The sequence below is a fragment of the Perca fluviatilis genome, chromosome 8, assembly GCF_010015445.1.
Source record: "Perca fluviatilis chromosome 8, GENO_Pfluv_1.0, whole genome shotgun sequence".
NCBI classification, from domain to species: Eukaryota; Metazoa; Chordata; class Actinopteri; order Perciformes; family Percidae; genus Perca; species Perca fluviatilis.
This window is the reverse complement of record NC_053119.1, coordinates 16,757,755-16,776,397: the sequence shown is the minus strand read 5'-3', so window position 1 is coordinate 16,776,397 and position 18,643 is coordinate 16,757,755. Positions and strand designations below refer to the sequence as shown.

The following is an 18,643-nucleotide window of genomic DNA, read 5'->3' as shown; positions in this document are numbered from 1 at the left end:
GGTCTTGTATGTCTATATGTCGAGGTATGTCTATGCGTACGCTTGTGGCACGACTTTTAGACTCGCTCTCATTTCCTACCTGTTGGAGTGCTACCTGTGGACCTGCTCTCTGTTCCGTCTGTTGGATTTTGTATAATGAAGTTCAACTTCACTTACCTCCATCCTGACTCCTGCTCCTTCCGTGACAGTTCTTGAGTTGTTGATGGTGATATTTAGTTTGTTTTTAGAATGACATCTTTTACACAGTTGTATTAGAAATTGTATTCATAATTTTATAAGCACATGTCTATCTAATACTAGTTTTTCTTCATTACTGTTCAATCTTGGCCAAGACACTCTTGAAAAATTATATTGTAGACTTTCCTGGTTAAATAAAATAAAATGTAGCTTTAACAAACAAACATAAACAAAACACACCTGTAAAAAACCTGGCAAATATCTTTATTTAAACCAAATACCCTTTTGTAAAAAGGCCATATAGCCTACCTACTGTATATATCTGAATTGTGAAAGGGATGCTAAAAATAATATAAATATTAAATTATACTTAACTGTAGAAAATATTACATATTGTATAAATATATTTTATGTTTTAATAAATAGTCAATTAGGGATCATAAACTCCTATAAAGGATTTAAAGAATATATTTCAAGACATCTAAAGACAACACATGGACAAATATATTGTTGTGTTACCCTTCTACACTGAGACAATCTAAAAATGTGCTCCATATTTTACACATAATACATGTGAATTTACAGTAAGATCATGTGCCACGAATTATTAGAAATGTATAGGTGTGGAGGAAAAGCTTTTTTTTCTATTCAAGATTTCATATTTAGTATAGGGACGGTGTTTTTATTTCATCTATTTTTAATCACAAATCAGGCTAAATCTACAATAGTAGTACTGAGTTTTTGTCAGTTTTAGGGGTTAACCCGTTGAACCCAGTCTGTGATTGTACAAAACCTGAAACGGGGTCATATTGCTCATTACCGTAATGTCTAGACACGTGGCTCCACTCACATCTCCCTTACATGATTCACATCGACTTAACCGGCGCAGGGTTTATCTTTGGTTTGGATGCTTTTCAATTGAAGGCGTATTGATAATTAAAAAATAAAATTAAAACTCAATATTTTTCCTGTGTAGGCCTACCAAAGCTGAGAGACTCTTTTTGTTCTACGAGATGCTCCCATATTATAGGCTTACAGGTAGTGTATGTGTACGCTGTCTCATTCCGGGAAAGGGAAGTTGTCGATATAATTTAAGTTATGAAGAATGAAATGAGGAAAACATACACTGCCTGAGGTCCGACAGCTGCTCAACGCGTATAAGGCTGACGGCAGGTAGGCTATACACTACACATGCGTGTTTATGATAATTTGAATGTCTACATTAGGGACATTTTTAACTGAATAGGCCTATTGTTCACTGCGGTGTACAATTAAAGAAAACTTCACTGGAAATAAGAAGTAGGGCTTAGGCTAGAAATTACATTTACAGCCGTTTCCCTATATTATTCATTTTGTAGTTTTTCGATTTTGGGCGGTAGCCTTCTATAAGGTAGTTATTAAAACAGTCATTTTAAACTCAACTTCCTACAGTCTGTTATAAGAAGAAGAAAATGCACTGATGACTGCATTCCGCACCAAACCCTGTCAAATAATGATCGGAGGTATGTGTCTCTTTACCACACCATATATTGTGACTTTTCAAACATAGAGACAACAAATTTTAGATGACTGAGATTCTCACTTGATTTGTTTCAGAAATTCTCATAGTTCGCCATCCTTTTTCTGTGTGTGTACCTGTGGACCATAAGGTGACCCTGAGTGTCCGTGCTGAGGGCACAGGTATCCTCAACTACCAGTGGTTCACTGATGAAAAGGAGGTATGTGGATTTTACATCTGCCTATGTGTATGAGTTACTTAACAACTTTGAAATTAAAATATATCATTCCTTTTGAATAGAAAATAGAAAATTCCTTTTGAAGGTTTTAAAACAGCATTTGAATGGCACTTTTTACTTTTTATTAATGTGGAAATATTGTCTACTGTGTCTGACAATTGCCTGTTGCTGTGAATTTCTGTGTTTGTTTATGCTTGTACTGAACATGTTTATTCTGGTGCACAGCTGTCTTAGTCTCATTGAAACCACCAGTTTAAATTAAGGATCAACTAGCTATGTAAAAAGACAACTGAAATTAGTTGAACGTCATTTTGAGAATATGTTTGACACAGTCTTGCACTGATCTTAATCTTTTCTGTTTCTGTAATTAGTTATAATTAACATTTTGTTTGTGTATTCAAGGTGTCTGGAGGCACTGAAGCAGACTTGACCATTAAAGCTAAAAAAACTAAGCTCTATGTGTGCCGTGTGAATGATCACTTTTGTAACTGCGTGTTCAGCGACTGGGTGAAAGTCAAGGTGTTGGACATTGATAAATCAGGTATGCATTGTGAAATTCTCATGTTGATTTATATTGTAGTAGTGTGGTGTACTTTTGGTTGTTTTGCAAATTACAACATAGCCACTGCCTGTCAGTTGGCAATAAGTCAGTTTGATTAATATTGCTAGTTGATTGCTGTGATTTAGAATCTCTTTTTTTTTAATTATTATTTCATTAGGGCTGCCAGTATACTGGCAGGGTGAGCCACACATCGCAGTCAATCCTAAACCCCAAACAGTCCGACAAGGGTCAAAACTCACTCTCCGCTGCGCTGCCTTTGGCATTCCTGCTCCAAACTATCAGTGGTACAGAAATGGACAGCCGCTGCTGGACAAGACTAGTGACATGCTGCAGGTAAGGAAGGAGCGTTTACTTACCTCAGTGTTGACAGTGATTGTTTACACTGTGTCATTTCACTGGCTCTGACTAATGCAGCCTTTGGTTAATATTTTGCCAAAGTTTTGATTTGTTGATAAGTAATCTTACATGTGGGGGAATAGCCAGAAAGACAAACAATGGTAGGAATTTAATCTACTGTGGTATCTGCAGATTGACCGTGCAACAGTCGAACATGGAGGATCATACCTGTGCTCCATATCTAACGTGCTAGAAGAGACATGGACTGAACCAGTCAATGTTGACATTGGTAAGTCATAACTGAAACTACTTTTATCAACTTGGTTAAAATTTCCTTTTCCCAATTTTATCATTGTTTTTCAGACTTTACTTCCTCAATTTCCAATGAAAGGGCTGTGAAGTTTTAACACTCCTTTCATTCCACTGATTTAGCACTTAGAAGTTATTTCCATTATGCTGCAGGTACTTTCCCATTTCTAGACTAAAAAGGAAGTTAGACTCCAAATAGTACTTGATCCGAGCCTTAGAAACACAACAGGAAAGTGATGTAAAGTGAAACTAGTTCTTGCAAAGTTTCTCTTGTTTGTAACTCATATTGTGGTATGTACTGTACAGTGTAGCTAACAAAACAATAGTTGTCCAATTTTTCAGTTGTACTGTCCTGTATGTGTCCTCTGGACAGAATCGTAGTACTTAAGATCAGATTTTCGATTAAATAAATAATAATTTTGTACTTCTCTTTTTTTATATCTTCCAGTGCAAACTGCTCAGCTTCCTCCTGCAGTACCCACAGGTATGGTTTTATGGAAAGAAACTTTGTCACCCCTCGCTATTTTTTGTGTGCTACTGTAGAAAACAATCACGGTTATGATTGATAATTTCCATGTGTTGCTATAATTAGAATTCTACTTCAATCTACTTTTTAGCCACTGATAAAGTCGCCCTACTTATTGGCAACCTGAATTACTCCAACCACCCTGACTTAATGGCCCCCATTATGGATGTGCATGAGCTGGCCAACCTCCTGCAGCAGCTCGGCTTCAGAGTGGTTTCTCTGCTGGATCTCACCAGGGAGGAGATGCTGGCTGCTATTGACAAGTTCATGCAGCTCCTTGACAGAGGAGTTTATGGTGATTATATATTTGTTTTCTAAATTAGCTACATTTGTCAGTTGATACATTATTTTAACTGTTGCTGTCATTTCAAGATGTTTGTGGGATCTGAAATATAACATTGTAACTTCCTCTTTCTTGTTCTGTGGCTCTTATCTGTTGTCCACGTGTCATGGGTCACGAATCTCCGAGTGGTTTACAGTAGTGGTATATTGCTTTACATGTATGTATGGTTAAGTGGGAAGATGAGGGGTAAAAAGAAACATAGGCGTTTTTTAACTTTATATACCATGTATGGCACTTCCTGTATGCTTGTAACACTGAGAAAGATTTATAAAATATTTGAAGAGGGTCATTCACAATCAGACAAACACATTTTGACTAAAAGTCTGTCTTTCTGCTTGTAATAATCAGTTAAACAGTGCTAAACAAAGAAGAAAGGTGGCATTTTAGTGTATGAAAACATTCAGCTATCAATAACTAGAGTATACAGCTTCAACAAATTCATACAACAAAGTCATATTGTTCAGGGGAATTAGGACACTACTGTTATTTAAACAGCAGACAGATACACAAGGACAGTAATGATAGAGCTGTAATATGAAATTATAAAAGATAAAAGCAATGATAAGAGAACTGTCATGCTGTATTAGAATGATGCTATCTGTTATGGTGCTACTATTCTCTGTTCTCTTGCTAATAACGAAACAAAGATGGAAAATTGAGAAAGCATGTCTTATGAAACATATCATAATCATACTGTATAGAAATCAGGTGTCTATTTGCTTCCCAGTGTGACCTTTCTTTAAGCTGCTCCAAAACATTGCATATTATTTATCCCAGGATTGTGTATGTTCGGTGCAAAATGTGATGATTTTAAGTGGTAACTACATGTGTATTTTATCACTCTTGACAGGCCTTTTTTACTACGCGGGTCATGGATATGAGCATGCTGGTAGGAATTACTTGGTGGCTGTTGATGCTCCACAACCGTATCGACCTGAAAACTGTGTCTGTGTGCAGAGGGTCATGCTCAGCATGCAGGAAAGACGGACTGCACTGAGTGTTATCCTGTTGGATACCTGTAGAAAATGGTAAGTGCACTAATTCATTTTTTAATTCACGAACAGAAGACAGTGACACATAGATTTCTTTACATTTATTTTTCTAAACTTGTGATCAACACACTGTAACATACAAATGAACTAAATATTATTTACTGTACATTTGAGTAGATGTGGTCATAATAAGCAAGGTATCAGGATTTATTTTGATTGCTTTAACTGTATTTTACTTTCTAAAGGTACAACCAGGATTGCATTCCTTCAGGCATCATGCCATTGGGACCCAGTGGGAACACTGTTTACGGTTATGCCACGTATGTACTTTTTATTAGTTCTCTTGATATTTAATTACAACTACAGAAACCAATACATATTTTTTCAAATCAGTGAACATTTTGTGGAATAGAAAGTTATGTTATGTATTTTAAAAAGCAGCACTAAATATTTTGCTATCTGTTTGAATAACATTTCCTTTATAACCAATGCAGATGTGAAGATGCTGAGGCGTTTGAGGTCCAGGACGGGGGGAAAAGTACTGGAATCTTCACGAAGTACTTGAATGCGCACATCCTGCAGACTGAGAAAGTCACACATGTTTTAGAAAAGGTGTCTGAGGGTAAGTTTTTCAAACAAGGCTGTGGTTTTGGTTTTTGAGAACCTGATGATAAATCTAAAATGATGATGTAGCAAGGATAGGTGTAGTTTTTTCGACCATGCTGTGGTTTTAAGTAGTTAAGTAGAGCACCACAGAGGAAGAGTCGTTACAAGTGAACAAATGTATGGCTGATACTACAATCATTAGTTTTTATTTTTATTTTTTTTAAACTTTTATCCATTCACAGTTCTGGCATATTGAGAGTAAACAGATCTGAAGGGAACAGGTTGTCCTTTGGTGCGCTGGGTGAATCACACACAAGTTTTATAATCGTTGGCAATTCATTTTAGTGTTGTTTACTCAGGAGTTGTAAGTATAGTTGTGATGGACCAAGGTCGTGAGTTATCAAGTTGACCCGTCTTGAGAATGTGTTTGTCTGTTTGATGGGTCTCTGGTAGAATAATTTTTTTCGAGGTACCATTAGCATGTGACCTCATTCTCTGGAAATTCACACTGTTGGCAAGAGAACAGCAAGAAACCTGAGAGCTGCAGAGTGCAAGACAGCTGCTCCGCCGTTTGCGCACCCCTGCCACTGCTCTCATGGGTTCACAGGACGCCCTGCTGACAGCACTCAGCACGGTGTGTCTGTGTGTGTGCATGTGGACACATTTAGATGAACCAATACACCAATGATTATAGCATTTTCACAACAGGTTTTACCATCTTTTATGTTTGTACTTTTTATTTAAAATCCCAGAGCGACAATATGGGGCAGTAACCTCTGTTTTTGATATCTGCTCATCTTGTCTGGGACTTATTTAGGAATGGAAAAAGAGCTGTTGGTGATGAGCTGCTGGTTGCTCATCCATTATAGCGAAGACAGCTTGCCCCAAATATCCTGGCACCAAATCTTCTAAAAGAGCCATGCATTAATCTATATTAAATTATTTTATCATAGTTTCACTACTGGCTAGCCATCCCACCCTGTTAACCTTTTGAAATGATTCCTATGTTTGCATGTATTAAATCTTGTGAACAGGGGTTTCCCAAAACTAATTTAGTCCAGTCAATTACTTTGACTATTAACTAACAGTTCCTCAATGTCAGCCATGTAAATCCTATGAACTTTTTCTCCCTGCTATTGCAAAATTCCAGGCTGCCCCATGAGCCAAAGAGTAATAGACACAGGGTGTTGTAGTTGGTAAATAAATATAAAGGTTTAAGTAGTTAATGAAGTGTTGAATTTCTCAGTATTGGTCAAAGTGGAGTAGTGGACTGAGTAAAGTATGGGGAAAATGTGTATGTGAAGTTGCTGTAGAGGTTTTTTTTCCAGATCTTACAGGCATCATATTTACCTGCATTTTTCTCCCTCTTCTCTACACCAGATCTAGGCCGAGACCCTCTAGTCACAGGCAAGCAGCAAGTGGAGATCAAACACACCCTGAAGGAACCTCGATCCCTTGCAGACCCAGTACGGACCACTGGCCATACAAGGGAGCTTCACCTGCGAGATGCCTGCTGGAGACAAGCAAATGGTGAGTTAAGGAACATTTCCCTGAACCTATATGTGAAATACATCCACTTTCCAAATATAGTTTATTTTCCATCAGGTAAATTCCAGTTCCATTTCTTGATCTGTTAACATTTTGAGTGTGAGAAAGAGATTATTCTGTTTACTGTTACTCACACCTCCTACACGACAGCATGTGACAAACCAAGTGCCGACATTGTGGTTTGATGTGATATTTTCAGCACCGTTATAAAAAAAACTGCTACGCATTGTTTTTGATCAATCAAAACAGGGAACTGGCACATTTTACATTGAGTATTTTCCTGTTTCATGGAAGGAAATTGGCTTTTGATAAATTAAGTTCCTCAGTCTTACTTTAACCCTTTGATAATGGAGACATGAGTTAATTTGAGAATCTCCTCAGTCTCCTTCAGACTAGATGAAAGATAAAAGTCTGCGGCTTAAATTAACAGAGAAGCTGAAAGTCCTTAATGTGGTTAACCAAGGATTCGGCAAAATCAGCTGCTCTCTCAGTAATTTAATACCATAATAATACAAAAGTATGTATGTGCAACATGTTATTTGTTATCATTTAAAAATATATATATTTTTCATATTGCCTTTCAGAGCTACCACGGAAGAAGCAGCTGAAGTTTGTTTGCGGAGTAGAAGTGGAAGTCAGCTTCTCAGCTTTGTTCTCTAATGTCTTGGTGGCTTTTGCCACTGTAAAGACTACAGGCCCCCGAAACCAGGACTGCACTGTCACCCTGAGTAGCATACCTGTAAATATTTACCTTTTACTTAAAATGATCCTGTTAAGTTTTAATCTCACTCATAATAGGAGCCAAGTGACATTCTTGAACCAAGGCAGTTTTAGTTTTAACAAACAAAACACACTCTAGGTGAAAAGGAAATGTACAGTATACAGAAATGCCAGCAATAGCTTCGTTTTTTTGGCAATTCACTAAAGTCTGACTTTCTCTTTTAAGAGTTACCAAACTCAACATTTGGTTTAAAAACTGCTATTTGTATCTACATCATAAATTCCATGTTGCTCACTGTAGAATGCTGATAGTTTCCATGAGCCAGCAGGAATTTCTCAATGATGACCGTTCACCCCCACATTTCACATGTCTGAGGATGTTCTGGCCATATATAGACTTCCAGCCTGCGGTAGCCAAAAACAAACACAAAGCAGGAAGTAAGAATAGTAATCTGCTGTACTAGTCTCTTAGTGTAATACATACATGCTTCTGAATGCAGAGTCTTGGCCCATACTGACGCCTAGTGGCTGGTTTTTGAATGTGTCAGTGTTAAAGTGCATTTCTATCAGTGAGTCAGTGCCAGACCAGTGTAAATGCAGGACATGCTTTTTGATATGGTTGGTTAAAATTGTGATAATGCTGACAAAATGTTTTTTATGCTCTGAATCCTTAGCCAATACAAGACATATTTTCCGGCCCTGGCAGGTCAGAGGAGATGGACTCTCTACTATTTAAGACATCTGATAACCCAGACTGTACTCTGCGACTTTGTGCTCTTCAAAAGCTTACGGTATGCAGTTATAATTTGTCTCCTGATTCTGTTCCTATGAAGTGTTTAAAAAAAAAAAAAAAAAAGAGATGAAGTCTACAAGAAAGTCTGTACAATAAATGGACATTTTGTTCATAATTTCCCTTTGTTAGGAATCGCTGGTGATCAAGGTGGATCTACACTATACTCACATGGACAGTAAGCTACGCCAGACAGAAAGCCAACAGGTGGACATAGGAAAGCCTCTGGTGGCATCCTGTAAATTGCACAGGAGGAGTCATGCAACAACAATCAAGAAACAAGAAGGCGCTTCTGCTCAAAGTATGGGCAACATTTCAAGCAGCAAACCACAGCTGCATCAGACTCTGGCTGGTCCGTGTCGCCCTTTCACCAGAAAGGCAGTGTGTGCTGCTAAAGTTGCAGTTACATGGAGCAACGAACCTGAAGAGAATGATGAAAATGAACTGCAAGACTTCACTCTCCGACATTAAATCTTTTCGGTGCTATTGTAAATACTTGTTTGGAAATGTGATGCTTTTTACTGATTTGATTAGAAATTACTCCTTAGTTCCTGATCATACATCTTGTGTGTGATTGATGATGATGATGATGAATGAGTGAGGTTTGTTTGGTTTGCATTACCAGTCTTTAATGCTTAGCTCAACACTGAAGAAACATTAACACTTACTTTTGCTAACCACTGATTTCATCATAAATTGTATAATACTTAAAGAGACATATTACTTTTTATCAGTGCCAAGCTGGTTAGCCTAATTTATCAAATAACGACCATTATGGTTAATAATTTATCTAATAAAGACCACTACTTTTATCACTATTTTAATAAACCTGCAAATCGGTTATTTCTTTCTGTCAAATCAACTGTTCAAATGGATTACAACGTTTTATGATTGAAAAGACTACAAGTAACAATTATGATGCTGAATGCTGGTTTGTATAAAACCTGACTGAGAGAACAAGTGAGTGCATACTACTTTTGACCAAATTGCATGACTTAGGTCCAAATTTACTAGCTTCATTATGTTGACAAAAACAAAAACGTCATCAAGTTTAGTTATGGTTAGTTATTGTTCTTGGTGTGGACGAGCATTAATGAGGAAAATATGATACTTCCTATTTGGTGTAAAAACAATGAACGTAACTGAAGTTGGCGACGGACCGGTAGCTGTCACATTAATGTTAAGTTGAAAATGCATCTAGTTTTAACGATGCTAAAGTTGGCTTCCGATTCGGCAGTTAAGGGGAAATTTAAAGGAAACTTAAAGCTGAAGTTAGCTTCCGATTCACAGCGTCCGATTCATAGACTGTATAATATTAATGGACAGAGCATGTGTGACGGCACCAATTGGTTTGTGGAGATCTGCTATGAGTCGTCAAGTTTGCCGTTACGGGTGCGGCCATCCTGGTTGCGGATGTTACGATTTTAGACGAGAGGGAGGAGCCCTTACACTCTATGTTATGTTACACACTTTCACTGGCAATCAAATCATAGCCACGCCCTAAAACACCCCCTGCTTTATCGTTGATTTTAAAATCAACGAGACCATTATTCAAAAAATTAACATCATTCTGTATTGCAGAAGACTTAAAACTAGCGATTGAGACCATGAACTCATTATGAAAATGTTTACTGAGGTAATAAATCAAGTGAGAAGTGGGTCACTTTCTCATAGACTTCTACAGAAACCGACCTCCTTTTGCAACCGCATGTGTCGCCCCCTGCTGGAATTCAGATAGAATTCAGGTTTATGGCACTTCCGCATTTGCGACAAATGCGGATGCTTTGTCCATTAATATTATACAGTCTATGGTCCGATTCAGCAGGGAAACATAACTTACATTGCTGAGTGACTGATCTTCCGTTTTTTTAACCTCTTACTGTAATGAATGTGTGTCATTGAGGTAAAGTATTAATTATGTCTAAAACACAATTTTAGATTTGTGAAAACTGTATTGTTATGCAATAAAGGGATATTTCACAGATTATTTTCACATGATGACAACTTTAAGAACAATGTCCACATTAAAAACCATAGACTAATCAAATCTGGACTAAATTATCCCAGAGAGGCTAGACTCTTTCAGATTTGTGAAAGCCTTGTTCAATTTGTGAAAATGCAATAAAGGGAGATTTTACTATTTTTGTTCATGTAGACCACATTGACTAACTGATCTGAAACTATGTTTTTAAGAATCGTTAGCCTCTCTGGGATAATTTGGACCAAATTTGACGAGTCTGGGTACAGTAGTTTTGGATCGGAACCTGGTCCTATGTGGTCTATATGAAAAAAAACATTAAAATCTCCCGTTATTGCATTTTCACAAATACAATAAAGCTTTCACAAATCTAAAAGTATGTTTTAGACATAATTAATACTTTACCTCAATGAGTAACACGCCTTCAATACAGTAAGAGGTTAAAAAAAACGGAGGATCAGTCACTCAGCAATATAAGTTACGTTTCCCTGCTGAATCGGAAGCTAAATTCAGCGTCGTCTAGTTTAAGCATTTTGCAAAGTTGCAAGTTAGCGATTGCGTTAACATTATATTGAATCAATACGAGACGAAATACCAGGTTAATACAAGGGTATTACCGTTAATGTCAGAACAGTCTTGATGTTTACAGTTTGCTATCTTAAAAACCGCTTGGCACAACAACGTTAGCTAACTGTTCAAGTGAACGTTACACGTCTTCAATTTAGGTCCAGCAGCTAACGTTAGCTGACCTAGCTAACGTTAAGTTAGTAAACTTAAGCTAAAGTTAGCCAAATGTTAACTATGATAGCAAGCTGTTACTGTTACATTTCTAACGTTAAACTGTAATTTGGTCACTCAGGCTTCTAACGTTACAAAATCAAGTTTTTGTCCAGTAATCTTTTTACATAACTAGTGTAATAATTCCTGTGTCTAGTGTGTTACTCTTATAGACAAAATGGCCAACGGCAGCACCAGTCCCCGCTAGCTCGCCGTGATCGTATAGTGGTTAGTACTCTGCGTTGTGGCCGCAGCAACCCCGGTTCGAATCCGGGTCACGGCAGAGAGTCAATAAAACGGGTTACAATTTTGGATTTCAGTAATTCAGATTTTAGAATATTCCCAACGCCGAATCACAATTATACCCATTTGTGTGTGAAATGTACTATGCAGCATACCGTATGCTGCAATGCAGACCTTGGAATTTCATGCAAAAATAAACAATGGTCTCCCATTGATAAATATTTGGTCAACTCTGTTGTGTGAGTAATAAGTGGAAATTAAATAATAGTAAAATTACACCGCCATTTATTTAATCTGGAGATCCTTCATCGCTTCAGAGACCCCAGAGCGTCCTCACATCAAACCGGGTGGCATAATTAACTGAGGGGCATTGATGGCCGTTTTAAAAACGCACTATCTATGACTGGTCTACAGGTGGCAGTATCATTCAATATTCACCCAATATATGATCTAGGAAAAGGTATGATTAAAAAAAAAAGCCTTTTCCCCATAGAACGTATGCTTGCCTTTCCCCCTTTTTAGGATGGCTTAGACAAAACTATTACAACCCCACTAGTGCTTTGACAACTTGGCCAATGACCAATGGCACGGCTTTGGGTTGAAAGCCAGTTAGTCAGTCCCACATTTTCTATTTAGGTATTGATTCAGGAGCTTCTTGCAGCATTTGCTAAGGGGATATTATGTAGTCAGGCTTAGTCACACTCATAATTAGTCATAAATACTTCTGGATTGAATACATTTTACCATCACAGCTTTTGGTTAAAATGGGGTAAGGGGTGAGACACTGCAGTCATCACCTATAGCCTAATTTGCAATAAAAAATAAAAAATAAAAATAAGACAATATTCTATGAATTGTAAGTCTGTGAAGGATATTTTAAAAAACAGAAGCCAATTTGAATATTTTCTGGACCTAGGTAGCTGTGTGTCGGGACAAATTGCGGTGTGAGAAAAACAAATCAGCGCAGAGAAAACGCCACACACTCCCGTTGGTTCTTTTCGACGTCACTTTTCATTGGGACCCGCCCGCTTGCTCAAGTGGCAGCGGTGAATGGTGAGAGATAATCCTCCGCTCTACCACACAGACACACAACAGGGCTGAGCTGTCTCTGGATCTGGATGCGGGCATCCTTGGATTCTGCTCTTAGCAAGGGCCCACTGCACGAAAACTTAACGGGACAACAATGGTGTACGCCTCGGCGACTAAATCCGTGGCTGCTGGTCGTTTAGGGGACCGGGGATTGTGGTCAATGTGACATTCACTAGCACGCTGGTGTTGAGTTTATTGTTCTGGTCCTAGACGCTGAGCAGCGATTCTTCTGAGAAGATGTTGAGCCGATTCATGAGTGGCAGCATCAGGAATCTTGAGCGGGAATACAGCTGTACCGTCAGACTGCTGGATGATACGGAATATACGTGCACCATTCAGGTTAGTCACCTGTCGACCACATATTCACTCCGCAGAGCTCTGAATAGCGATGCAATTGTGTCTGACTTGGCAGACAGGAAAAGGCGACTGTTTGAGCACAGGGACAGATGGTGTCTACCCAGAGACAATATAGACCCTAAATAGGATTATGTAGAGTTTTGTAATTTTAAATAACACAAGGCTGATGTATTTCCTTCAAGTGACCTACTATTGCCAGAATATATGGGTGAATTTAGTGACAGGCTTTCAGGGAGCTTTGTAGGACAGACAGTTCCCTCAAGCTCAGGTTGATGGGGTATCAAAAGCATGTTACACTCTGAAATCCATGACAGAAAGGGCGTTTTTGACAAGATTGTTTTTCTTATGTGTCAGTTTGTCTCTTTGCTTGAGGTTGCTTGCTGGAGTATTGCTTGTTGGTATTAATTACCATCATTTAGTGTTGCTGCTCATGCAGTTTCCCTTGGACCTCTGACATCAATAATGCACATATAGGGTATCCCGTTGCTGCTTTGGAAAGCATGGCTACTAAGTTACATTATGTGGCCCTTGCAGATCCACACGTAAAAGCATAGCTAAAATGTGCTGTTGATGCAGGATTACATGTTGTCATTTAGTGACCACAGCATCCCTTTGTTCATGAATAACATTTTCTTTTTATAAAAATGGTCATTTACCACAGTGGAAAACAAACAGCTGATATTGTCAGCTGAGACATATTGCTTGTAAAGATGAAAACAGGCCCTAATATTAAAATGTATTTCTCTGCCTTTGATCTCACTTCTACAAGCATTGCTTTGATGATTGTGCAGTTTTATGTTCATGATGATTTCATAAAAAGTAGGTGAGGGGGCCTGTCACATCAATTACAACACAAAATCGTTCCCTTTGTATATGCTGTACAGTTGTAGTGAAGGGGTGTAAGTAAATCCTTAGGGAATTCTCTGAGTAGTCAGCAACATGTACGCGTTGAAGCCGCCCCAAGACATACCCAGGAAACATTTAACCTGCAGTGTGAAACAATAAAACATTAATAAGACATACATGATTCTTGTTACTTTGATATCTTTGTTATCAGCAGCAGGCTGTACTGCAATCGCTCCTCTTTTCTCCCACGAGCAAGCGTGAAATAGATACTGCAATTAGGATCGGGACTGTGTGCCCAGGTTGTAAACAGACCTGCATTTTTGAGCCAGAGATGGAGCTGGGCCAGATTGACTGGGAAGCCACAAGCCAGCAGGTGTGCTGTTTCTGTTTGCAGCAGAGTCGTGTGGTCTGGGTGGCTGACGTCAGCAGGCTGGAAGAAGGGGAGTGTAGGGAAAGAAGAGAATGCTCCAGCTCTGCTGTGACTGTCTGGTGTCCTGACTGTCTTTGTGTCTAACCTGGCCATGGGAGGGAGCAGGCTAATCCACATGACTAGCCCCACCGCTGGAGTGTATTCCTCATTTAGTTTAAACTTTGCCCTTCCTTCCTTCCAGGCTTCTGGCCTGCCAAAAACCAAACTCACCCAGGATACCTAGACTAGGGAATGCAAAGTAAGAGGCATAACTGGGTCATATATTCTCTGTGACTCGTGATCTCTCTCTACCTCTCCATGTTTTTCTGTCGCTCCCTCTTTCTCTTTTTCACCTTCCTATCCTGTGTACAGTGTGTTGGGAATTTATTCCCAATAGACCTGTTTCCATTACACTCTGATTGTTTCCCTGAACTGTTTGATGGCTCCAAATTCAGATTTGCCCCTGACTTACATTAGCCTCCTTCCTTTGTTTGACATTGAATCAGTTATCAACTTCCTCAATGACAGGGACATCCCCATGGCGTCTACATTTTTAAAGCTACTTTCAGCAGAAGTTACGTCTCCAGCTGAAATATGATAAACAAAATGCACCGCAGCTGAGCATTGAGGTCTTTCAAAATAAAGGCAGAACATGTGTCCATCTTTTTAAATCAGTGGCAGCTGTAATGCATGAACTTAAGTTTTGCTTTAATGAATTATGAATCATTCCGCTGTGTTTGGACGAGGAAAAAGTGAGCACTCATTTCACAGCCCTGTAGATTTAGCGCTCATCTAGTCGCAGGTTGATGGAAGTGCCTGAAAACCCTGTGTTGCCCTCAAGCCTCTTCTGCTCTGATTTTAATGCAATGTTGCAGCAGAGAGTCAGACTTCAGCAGTGCCTCACATTTGTGTCATGTCTGATTATAGGATAAATCACATGATGAAAATACCATAATCAAAGACAACACCAAGTGGATTCACTCACTATAAATTATGGCTGTGGAATTAATCGAAATTTATTTCATGATTATGATTTCGGGCCCCCAATGATCACAAAAACAGAATAATCGAGAAAAACAATTATTGATCTCATTACGTTTTACAAGTATACTCTTATTTTCTCTTGTGTTCTGAATGAAAAAATAAAGTTTAAATAGGAAAAGTATTAAGGCAAATTTCACAGTTTTGTTGTTTTTTTTACTGTTGATTTATTTAACTTTTTCCACTGTTCAATAGTTCAATAATTGCTTTCCAGAAGTCAACGAGTAATCGTGTTAAATTATCGTGATTTCAATATTGACCGAAATAATCGTAATTCTATTTTTTTCCGTAATCGAGCAGAGCATAAAGAAGTCCCAAATATGCCACTGTATACAAACATGTCAATTGCCAGTATTTCTTCTTCATGTCCATTTCTAAAGTGGCTATGTCTGTCACAGGAAAACAGTTAAAAACGTATTATCTGTTTTTGTGTGGTGGGGTAAGGAGGCAGAAAGACAGTGAGAAAGACAATCCCTGAAAAGATAGTTTGGCTTTTTGAGCAGCTTATTTTTTTAATTTTTTTTTATTACATTTTAAATGTGTCCGTGTTTTTGCTGAATATTATTTTAATCAGGAGAGACGAGTAAATTAAGTAGGATGAATTATAACCGATGATATGTGATATTTAAGTCTTGGTAGAAAGTCTTTGGCGCTTAGACTCTACAGGGAGATTTGCCACTGAGGGGTGTCAGTCCTGAGCAGCAGCAAGATAAATCCCATGGAGTCCAGACACTAGTGGGGGTGGTGGCATTTGTGACGAGCAACAGAGAGCAAAACAGATTTAAAATAGCATAATAGCTGTAAACCTCTACATGCATAACAGCAGCATGAATTTACTAAAGGCAGAGAGAGAATCATATTTAAACAGAGGCAGCAGCAGGACGATAGGGTTACAATGTAGATGTGCCGCTGAACTATTGAATAGATGAGATCAGCTAATGTGAGCAGCTGATAAGATAATTGACAGCCCTGGACAGGACAGCAGGGAACAATGACGGAGCATATGTGTGAGGATTGATTGCAGATGTGAGAGAAATACAGAAGGTCTAAGCATGCAATAGTATAGTCTCTATGACTGAACTTATGTTATAGCTTCATTTCTTCAAATGCTTATAAAGAAAAAGATGATCATGGAAGACGTATTGTATTTATTTTCTTTTCACTTAGTGCAAATCTGTTATGCATTCCTAACACTTCTTTTCTTCGTTGTGCTTCTAATAATTACGGATTTATTAAATGGCTGTTGGCCCACTCTGTTACAGATACAGAGTTAATTATAGCTTACAACCTGTGAAACCTGTGATTTCCCTTGGTTTTCTAATAACTATTTTGTTTGAGGAAACCACAACCACCAGCTTTCATGTTACTAATCAACCCAAAAGTAAGAATGTAAAAAAATGGGGTGTGTTCTGAAGATTTTAACTAAGATATTAAAAACAGACTGCTGGGACCAAAATCAGTGCTGAACAAGTTCTCCTGAGGTCTGCTGACATCTTGGTGAGAAGAGTGCCGGGGGGATGGGGGTCTGTGTGTGTATTGTGGGGTGCCAGGGTCTCAGCTGTTGCTACGGTGACTCCACAGTTACCCTAACAAAACGTGAGATCACTCACTGGTCAGGATTTCCCTTCCAAAAGCCCTGACAAAGACTCAACTCAGTTTGCGCTCACAGGAAGGTAATTTATTTCCTTAATGCCATTGGAGGGCCGTGGTGGTGAGGTGACTGATGCCATGGCCCTTCAGAGATCCCTGGTGACTGCAGGTCTTTGCTGACTTTACACTGTCAGGATCTTCAGAAGTGTCCTGCGCCAGGTCTATAGGCATACAATATGTCAGCCAGGGACGGAAGACTGCATAAGTTCCCTGTGTATCTATGTGCAGGTGTGTGTCAAGTCAACTCAAGTCAAGTTTAGTTAGATAGCACATTCAAAACAACCAAAGTTGACCAAAGTACTGTACAAATTGAAGTGCACAACACAACCACTAAAATCAAGCAAAAGGAGTCACAACAAAAAAATAAATAAATAAATGAAATATAATAAATGCAAGAAATACAGTACAATAGTTTATTAAGATGCTACAAACCTATAAGAGAAACCAAAGGCCATTGAGAACAAATATGTCTTGAGATGTGTTTTAAAACTGTCAATGGAGGGGGAACATCGGAGACAAAGTGGGAGACTATTCCAAAGCTTTGGAGCTGCCACAGAGAAGGCACAATCTCCCTTACCCACTAACCTCGATTGAGGAACAGTTCAAAATAATTGATTCGAGGATCCAAGAGGTGTGTGTTCAGAGCTCACGGCTGCTGACACACTGTTGCTATGCTTCATATGAATGAATAAAATGTGTGCTAGGTCTGAATGTTTCATGAGGAGTAACCTCAGGATAACGTCACTTGTGTTTACCAGCATCACTGCACACCAGCATCACGATTGGCTGAACCTGTGGCGCATGGCTGGTTGCGATTAAGGATTACATCACTGTAACGTCTATCTACACAGCAGAGCAGGGCAGGGCAGTCCCAGCTTGCAGCCCTCTCCAATCCATCTCATGGGGAATTGACATGTGGGAGCAGCCACTTGCCAGTTATACTTTATCAGTCACGTCTTGTTGATAACGAAAGGGCTGGTGCATCGTGTCAAGGTTGCAAAGGGCTGCTGCTCTGTTGCTGTCTTTGGATGTGGTCCTTAATCTTCACCCTTGTGTTCCATTGCTGTCTCACACACATTGCTCTCATATTCCAGCCGGGTATTACTGGCAAATTAAACTTTGCCTGACCTGCATTAGTTTACTGGGATTCATGAAAGAGCTAAGCTGAAGATGAGATGCCAAATGTCTCTTTGGCTTTGCACTCATAAAAACAACCCCACAACATTAACCCTTTCCTCAGTTTCTTGCACCGCAGTTGTATCAAGATGCTGAGGCCACTAAATGTGGTTGCAGAGCCTCTTTGGGTTTGTCTCACCAAATGGCCCTCTCATATTCCCCAGTGTCTCTTTGTGTTTGTGTGTCTGTGTATGTGTATGTGGGCTGGCTGGAGAGCAGGCCGGCAGTCTGTCAGTGTGTCGGTAGCAGTCTGCTGAGCCCTCCATTGTGCTGTCTGGGATGTATTGTGTGACACAGAGGGGCCTGAGGTTATGCTCCACCTTGAAGCATGAATATTAAACCTCCTACCAGAGCAGTATATTCATTTGATGACTGGTCTACTAATAAGAAGGGGACAGTGTTGATGATCCTGCTCTACTATCAGGCAAAGGT

General features: G+C 39.1%; 2 protein-coding genes, 1 long non-coding RNA gene and 1 other non-coding gene across 9 annotated transcripts in view; 3 read left to right on the top strand and 1 right to left on the bottom strand.

Moving 5' to 3' along the window:
* Positions 1–31: 31 nt before the first annotated feature.
* malt3 (MALT paracaspase 3) lies at positions 32–9,469 on the top strand. Of its 2 annotated transcripts, XM_039809729.1 has the most exons (16): positions 32–205; positions 1,154–1,350; positions 1,609–1,679; positions 1,774–1,895; positions 2,316–2,454; positions 2,633–2,808; positions 3,004–3,100; positions 3,569–3,604; positions 3,738–3,941; positions 4,840–5,017; positions 5,227–5,301; positions 5,476–5,603; positions 6,968–7,117; positions 7,720–7,874; positions 8,530–8,646; positions 8,778–9,469. In XM_039809729.1, the coding sequence occupies exons 3-16, from the start codon at positions 1,637–1,639 to the stop codon at positions 9,114–9,116; spliced, it is 1,959 nt and encodes a 652-aa protein (XP_039665663.1). In that variant the 5' UTR covers positions 32–205; positions 1,154–1,350; positions 1,609–1,636; the 3' UTR covers positions 9,117–9,469. The 2 variants fall into 2 exon arrangements, with proteins under 2 accessions (XP_039665663.1, XP_039665664.1); XM_039809730.1 differs by lacking the exon at positions 1,154–1,350.
* Positions 5,459–11,586, bottom strand: LOC120564599. Of its 2 annotated transcripts, XR_005640125.1 has the most exons (4): positions 11,241–11,586; positions 8,152–8,260; positions 6,938–7,097; positions 5,459–5,564 (listed from the first exon to the last, which is right to left on the bottom strand). It is a non-coding gene; the product is annotated as an uncharacterized LOC120564599 (long non-coding RNA). The 2 variants fall into 2 exon arrangements; XR_005640126.1 differs by lacking the exon at positions 11,241–11,586 and having other exon boundaries at positions 8,152–8,311.
* Positions 11,587–11,611: 25 nt separating this feature from the next.
* On the top strand, positions 11,612–11,683 carry trnah-gug. Its single transcript has one exon. It is a non-coding gene; the product is annotated as a tRNA-His (tRNA).
* Positions 11,684–12,679: 996 nt separating this feature from the next.
* LOC120563869 (FERM domain-containing protein 5) overlaps positions 12,680–18,643 on the top strand; it is a 66,624-nt gene continuing 60,660 nt past the window's right edge. For 2 of the 4 annotated variants that reach the window (XM_039808318.1, XM_039808316.1), the window contains exon 1: positions 12,681–13,071. In XM_039808318.1, coding sequence (XP_039664252.1) covers positions 12,970–13,071 — 102 coding nt within the window. In that variant the 5' untranslated portion in view covers positions 12,681–12,969. Of the gene's footprint in view, positions 13,072–18,643 lie in introns of all 4 variants that reach the window. The other 2 variants (XM_039808320.1, XM_039808317.1) reach the window with 2 other exon arrangements.